The sequence below is a fragment of the Belonocnema kinseyi genome, chromosome 10 (assembly GCF_010883055.1).
Source record: "Belonocnema kinseyi isolate 2016_QV_RU_SX_M_011 chromosome 10, B_treatae_v1, whole genome shotgun sequence".
NCBI classification, from domain to species: Eukaryota; Metazoa; Arthropoda; class Insecta; order Hymenoptera; family Cynipidae; genus Belonocnema; species Belonocnema kinseyi.
The window spans coordinates 7,175,049-7,182,863 of NC_046666.1; the positions used below are offsets into that span (position 1 = coordinate 7,175,049).

General features: G+C 24.2%; 1 protein-coding gene across 1 annotated transcript in view; it reads right to left on the reverse strand.

Moving 5' to 3' along the window:
* Nucleotides 1–7,815, reverse strand: part of LOC117181398 (vacuolar protein sorting-associated protein 35) — a 57,314-nt gene that overhangs the window by 43,447 nt on the left and 6,052 nt on the right. Inside the window, exons 2-3 of the mRNA XM_033374014.1 lie at nucleotides 6,315–7,324; nucleotides 3,464–3,626 (exon numbers count right to left, since the gene is read on the reverse strand). Of these exons, the coding sequence (XP_033229905.1) occupies nucleotides 3,464–3,626; nucleotides 6,315–7,303 (1,152 nt within the window). The 5' untranslated portion in view covers nucleotides 7,304–7,324. The remainder of the gene's footprint in view (nucleotides 1–3,463; nucleotides 3,627–6,314; nucleotides 7,325–7,815) is intronic.

A 7,815-nucleotide genomic window follows, 5' to 3' on the forward strand; every position in this document is an offset into this window, starting at 1 on the left:
TAATAAATTTTATTATTTATATACATTTAGCAATTAAAATAAATAATTAATTATTAATAAAGGTCAAACTTTGTAAAGTGTTATTAAAAAGATTCTGATTTTATCCTTAATGGAAAAATATTAATAAAATTATTATCCATAACTAGCAATAATGCACGTTCCCCCCAAATGTTTCCCCTAATATTAAAAGAAAAAAAAATTTGAAAATATTAAGTGTTAACAATTTTTTTAAATATAAAATTATACGAATTTAAAACAGAGGAATTTAAGCTTTCCAGCTTTCATCCAAAAAGTACGAATTTTCAACAAAATAGTAAAATTTTTGACCAGAAAAGATAAATTTGTATAAAAATACTTGAATTTTTAACAAAAAAATATTTTTTATCATAACAGACGAATGTTTAATTAAAAAAATAATTTTTAACAAGAAAGTTAAATTTTCAAGCTAAAAAATCGAATTTTCTAGAAAACAGTCGAGTTTTAAACACGAAAAGATGAACACTCAACAAAAAAGTTAATTTCTGTCCTGAGAGATGAATTTCAACCAAAAAGTTGATTTTTCGAGCCGAAAATACGAATTTTCGACAAAACAGTCGAATTTTCAACAGAAAAGTTCATTTGCAATCAAGAAATATGATTTTTTTACTAAAAAAAAAGATGTCATTTAAAAAATAAAAGGTGATTTTTTTATCATAGAAAATGAATGTTCAATCCAAAGGGAGCAATTTTCGACAAAATAATTGAATTTTTGACGAGAAACGATAAGTTTAAAAAAAAGATCTGAATTTTCAACCAAAAAAGATTTTCTTTTAAAAAGATTAAAAACTATCATGCAATATTTAGAATGTTTTCTTAAAATCTCCTTGAATCTTTTTTGAAAATTTTGTTTAAATCTTTCAAAAACTTTTTAAATATTCTCTTAAAATAATTTTTGAAAATGAAAAGTTATTTTTAATTTTACTAGGAATCTTAAGAAAATGTTTTTATTCTTTTGAAGCCTTTCACAATTCTTGAAAAGAATCTAATTTTTTTGTTTAAAATCTGCGAAAATCTACATTTTGTTTTACATTAAGTTTGAATCTTTTCAAAACGTCTGCATATCTCTTAAAATTGCCCAAATTTCGCTTACAAATAATGAATGTTCAATTGTTATTTATGTATGCAAATTGTAAGGAAATTTTCTAAAATTTGCAGGATTTTCTGAAAATTGTAGAAAAAATTCAATTCATTTTTATATATATTTAGAAATTCTGAAAAAAATTCAAAAATAATTTTATTTTTAAAACAACTTCTAGATTTCTCCAGGTTTTGAAATAAAATGTTGAAGCTTTCCAATGATGTTTAAACTATTTCAAAAGAAAATAATTGAATTTTTAATTGAAGAAGTTTTCAGTTAAAATTGTTTTCAATTTTTCAATATTTAATGTTTCTAGCTTAAAGTTCCTTAAGATTATATAATTTTGAAAATTTTAAAGATCATTGATTAATTTTTTAATTTAGAGCATTGATAATGATAACGTGAATTTATATTTTTTATATTGAAAAATGTTAGTAACTTCAATTTTATACGCGTAAATGATTGAGCATTTAAATACAAAGTTTTCTTAAAGACTGGAACAAATAAAAAATAAAAGCCTTTGATGTTGAAAATTTTGGATAAAAAACATTTTTCTTTAATAAATAAACCATTTTTTAAAATTTATCTGTACTTTAAGTAATAAAAAGTTAACAAAAACGATTTGACAAAACGATATTAAACAAGTTCAAAATTTAAAAATTTTCGGATGTGTGACTGAAAGTTTATAAACTATTTTCAACTTTTAAAAAACTTCATAATAATATATTCTTAATGAAAGGATTTTATTAAAATAAAAATATTGTTTGAGTCTACAATATAAAATCTTTAACCCATTCAATTTGAAAATTTTTATTAAAAAAAGCTTAATTATTGAATATTCAACAATATTTGAATTTTTATTTAAAAAATGTTAATTAAAACCAAATATTTAAAAGTAAAGAATCTTTAACTGAATTGTTTGACTTAGGAAACCTGGAATCGTTAAAATGTCGAAAAAAGCTTAATTTGTAAGTGCAATTTTTTAATTTAGATGTATAATTTACAAAAGACCATTTCTAGAAAAAATTTGAGTAATTTTAAGAGATATTTAGAGGTTTTAAAATGATTAAAAATTATTATGCGAATTTTAGAAAGTTTTCTTAAAATATTCTAGAATCTTTTTTGAAAATTTTGTTTAAATCTTTCAAAAACTTTTTAAATATTCTCTTAAAATAATTTTTGAAAATGAAAAGTTATTTTTAATTTTCCTAGGAATCTTAAGAAAATGTTTTTATTCTTTTGAAGCCTTTCACAATTCTTGAAAAGAATCTAATTTGTTTAAAATCTGCGAAAATCTACATACAAATAATAAATGTTCAATTGTTATTTATACATACAAATTGTAAAGAAAATTTTCCAAACTTTGCAGGATTTTCTGAAAATTGTAGAACAAATTAAATTCATGTTGACAAATATTTAGAAGTTCTGAAAAAATTTCAAAAATAATTTTAAATTTTAAACAAGTTTAAAACAACTTCTAGATTTCTTCAGATTTTGTAATAAAATTTCGAAGCTCTCTAAGGATGTTTAAACTATTTAAAAAGATTTTTTAATTTAGAGCATTGAAAATGATAACGTGGATTTATATTTTTTTATATTGAAAAATGTTAGTACCTTTAATTTTATACTCGTGAATTATTGAGCATATGAATAAAAAATTTGTTAATTAAATACTTTTAAATTTCAATTTTAAAAGTTTCAAAATTTTATTACCTCAAGTGGGAATTTTTTTAGCTTTAATGATCCATTTTTTAAATATCATTGACCGTTAAAAATGTTTGCGAACCGGGAAAAAACCGGTAAAGGACCAGGAATTTATTTCATCGATTAAAACGGACACCCTGAAACAATTCCAAACTTCCTACAAAATAAAAGTATTCATAAATTAGAACCTTTAAAACTAAGTCATTAAAAATTATTCATTAAAAAAATTTTGCAATATGATTTTTAAAATTTACTTCTTTTTAATCTAAAGTGCAAAATTAATAACATGAAAACCAACAAGAAAGAATTTCCATACAAGGGAAAAAAAGAAAATAAACGAATGAATTAATTAATGAAGTCGTAGATTATCATAGTTAATTTACAAAAAAAAAATCTAAAATTTAAACTACACTATATTTAAAGATTGAGGAAGAAATGAAAAGAAATAAATATACAATAAATATTATTTTTTATTTCTGTGAAGTCGAATTAGTCAGTTTGTGAATATCAAAATATTTATTTAGTTTCCTTACCAAGTTGGTGTGTTGGAGAACTTTCCTATGAAATAAACAATGACAATGTCACTCGAAATTCAAACAGTTCGGTGCCAATCGAAAAATATAAGATTATTAATTATTTAACCTTTAGAGTTTTCATATAAGCCTCCAGTTCATCCTCAGATTCATCTTCCATCGACACTTTTTCCGGAACAATAGTTTCAGGCGATTCGGAATCGAAATATTTCTCTTCTTCGTCTTGAGCTCTCTCTTCCACATTATCGTAAGCCTCGTTATCATCTATGGCACTGAAAAAAAAATATTTAAATTAAACTTCCACAATTTCAAGCCTCGGACTCACTTCAGAGATCAAAAATAGTGTAAATAGTGTCAAAAATTAGAAAAAAGTTTCAAAATAGTGTCATAATATTTTTCAAATAATAAGTATTACTATAACGTTTTTTTACCAGCATTTTAATCTAGTAATACTTTTAACACAGATTATTTTATAAAGAGAATAAAACAGTATTTCAGGTATAAATTTAAAATTTGAAAATTGATTAGTTTTTTTTAAATGTCTGCCATAAAAGATGCTTTTTTAACAAAATAATAGAATTTTTAACAAAATGATTAAATTTTTAACAAAAAAAGTACCATAGTTTATATTTCAATCAAAAAAGAAGAAATTAATACAAAAAAAAAAAGAATTTTCAAACGAACAAGACGAATTTTTAACAAATAAAGATTTTTTACTCAAGAAACCAATACAAATTTATCTAAATTGTTGAACCTTCAAGCCAAAAGACGAATTTTCTCTACAAAAATTGAATTTTTAAAGAACAAATATTACTTTTCAGCGAAAAAATAATTTTTCACGTTCCTGATGCATTTTATCTAAGAAAAATGAAATTTCAAACAAAGGAAATCGTTGTTTTTTTTTACCAAAAAAGGAGAATCTTATACTAAAAAAGATCAATCTTAAAAAAACTGGAAAAGTTACGTTTTTAGTCAAAAATTATTTTTAAACCAAAAAAAGTTTTTTCAACTAAATAGTTAAATTTTCAAATAAAGACATAAGCCTTCAATCAGAAAAATTAATTTTTAATAAAATATTTTAACTTTTACCCTAGTAGTTGAGCTTTTAATTAAAAGATATATTAATTTTAATATATTTTAATATATTATTATTATTAATATATATTAATTTTTAAAATATAAATCTTAAAAAAATGAGTTCTTAACAAAGTGATTTGAATTTTTAAATCAAAGAGATAAATTTTCGAAAAAAGAAACAGTTTAATTTTCTGTTAAAGAAGATATCATTTGATTTTTTAAGATCAAATAATTCATTTTTAAACAAGAAATAAGTTTCTCAGAAAAAAATTAAATTATTAATAAAAAAAGATTGAAGTTTAATCCAAAAAAGATGAATTTTCATTTTAAAAAATTTGTTTCTAAGAAAAAATTAAATTTTCAATTTAAAGAGAGGAATTTTTTTAAACAAAAAGAACGAATTAAAAAAAGTGAACTTCTCTACCCAAATAGTTGCATTTTTTGTATGAAATTTATGTTAAGCAGATGAATTTTCAATAAGAAACGAAAAACTTTTCGTTAAAAAGTTGAGTTTTCCTCCAGAAAAGATTGTGGTTCATTTGTCAATACCAAAATATAAATTTTTAACAGAGAGTAAATTTTCTACAAAAAAGTTCAATTTTCAACAAAACATTAGAATTTTCCACCAAAAAGTATAACTTTTCAACAAAATTGTTGAATTTTCAACCAAAAAGTTGCATTATTATCCAAGAAATAATAATTTAACTGTTTTGTAGAAACATTCATCTTTTAGGCTTGAGAATTGATTATTAAAGTTTAAAATCAATTTCTTTGTTGAAAAAGTAACTATATTGTTAAAAATTCGTATTTTTTGGTAGAATCTTTGGTTGAAAATGTATCATTCTTGGTATAAAATTAAACTTATCGGTTAAAAATTCATCTTATTGAATGAATAATCAATTGTTTCGGTTGAAGATTTATAATTTTAGCTGTAAATTTCACTTTTTGTTTGGAAATTCGTCTGTTTTCGTAAAAAATTTATTTTTTTGGTTGAAAATTCATCTTTTTTGTTAAAAATTCAACTATTTGGTCCAAAACTGAAGTACTTTGATAAAAATTCATTTTTGGTTGTTGAAGATTCATCATTTCAGTTAAAAATTTATCTTCCAGATTAAAAATTCGTCTTTGTTGGTAAAAAAATAATTTTTTGATTGAAAATTCAACTATAGGATTAGTAAAAATATATTTTGTTGAAAATGCAATATCTTTAATTGATATATTAGGAGTTTGAATCTTTTTAACTTGAATTTAATATTAGTACATTTATTAATGTTATTTAAAAGAATTTATTCAACTAATTTCGTGAAAAATCTTATTTTTCCTATTTTTAGGGCATTTTGGACTGTTAAGGAGTTATTTAAAATTGGTATCCTAAAAAAGTCTCTTTAAAAGTATCTTGTTTTCTAATGCCTTAGATTCCTATTTATGATTTATTAACTAAAAATTAATCGAAATTTTGCAAGAAAGACGAATTTTCAACAAAATACCTAACTTTTGAACCAAAAAGTTCAACTTTCAAATTAAAAAGATAAATTTGCAACTAAAAATGGAATAATTTAATTGTCAGTTAAAGAAAGTTATTTTCAACTAAACAAGAAACGAGTTTTCTCGAAAAGAATTAAATTTTCAAACATAGAGATGGACCTTGAACTAAAAAAAAATATATTTCTAACAAAATAGTTTTCAACAAAAAAATTAAATTTCCAACCAAATAATAGAATTTCTACCACAACGAGGTGAATTCTGAATCAAAAATACTTATAAGAGTAGTCTTTCCAATAAGAAAATGATCTTTTACCCAAAAATATAGTTGGATTTTTTCATTAAGTTTAAGTTCTAAATATTGTCTAAGTTTGCAACATTATTTTACTACCGTAAAATACCTGTAATCAAAATCTAGATCCCTGCCATCCATGAAACTTTGGTACATATACGAAACAAACTCTTGTTTCAACATTCTCTGTTCATTACTAGGAATTTGATACCAGAACAAATCTCTCTGCTGTTTTTCGTGTTTCTCTGACTCATAAGTATCCTTCAGATGAGAAATTTCACCCCAATTTTTATTCACACTCTTATTCTCCTGAAATTTCTCTTGTTTCTCCTCCAAATTCGTTCTTTCCGGGGTTTTATCTTTTTTTATGGAACTATTTTCTCCCTCACTGTCCTCGTCGGAATCAAATTCCTCCTCGTTATCATCTTCTACCTCATTTTCCATTTTCCTCTCGCATTTACTTCCTTCTTCGTCAGAATCGCATTCCACGTCAATTTCATCCTCGGCATCTTGCTGGCCCTGTTTAAAATTTCTGACCATGTCTCTTTCAATACTCTCCATTAATAAATTGACAAAAGTGATATTTTGAGTATCTATATTATCCCTCGCTTTCTTCTCTTCCTCGGTTAAATACCTCCCAACTAACTGATCATAAAGCAATGGATTTCGCTTCATCATTTCAGTTTCGCTAAAATATTCCCCCTTTTCCACGAGCGATTTCAAAGCTTCGTATCTTCTATTTTTCACGTCGACCTGTCTCTGCTCTCTGTCGAAATACCTTTGGAGTCTTTTCAGATAAAATGAAATTTCATAGTCGTTGCTGATATTCCTGAAGTAGGAGAGGTATTCTAGTTTGAGAAAATTACCAAATCTTGCGAGAAACTGGGGAGGACTTTTCTCGAGGAGATTTAAGGCGATGCTCTTTTTTTCCTCGAAGGATAATTCAGGCTCGTCTTTATGCTGGCATTTAAAAATAGCTCTGGAATGTGATACATGATTCAAAATTTCGTTTTGCAGAGCAGCATTTTCTTGCGAGGCGTTTTTAATTTCTGAGCAATCTTCTGTCGCGATAACCATTTTATCGTTTTTTTGCTGCATTGGCGAAAATAGGAGATAAAACTGTAAATTTATAAATTAGGAAATTAAATTTAGAATCAATCAGAATTCGGCAAGTGTTTGGTTTGATTTATTTTCCGAATTTTAGAGTTAATGGTTTGAAAATTCTTTTGGAAAATCTTCTGTCTAGTCCAAGAGTAAAATATTATTCTGAGGCAACCCAAAAAGTTGAATATTTTTCCAAAAAAACTCAAAATGTTATAAAATCCAATAGAGCAATTCTTGGTAATTTTTTTAACTGGAAAAGGCATTCAGAACTTCCCTCTTCCCTTTCCCAGCTCGTAAAATGCCTATTTTGAATTCATTTCAGTAATTGTCGATTAATTTTTAAATTATATTTTTAGTAATTGTTGGTTCGTTATTAAATTATCAATTTTTATGAATAATTTTTTTAAATGGCATTTTACGACCTGGAAAAGGGAAAGGGAACCCTTTTCCAGCTTCTGTCTGGTCAAGAGCATAATATCATAATGAGGGACCCAAAAGATGAAATC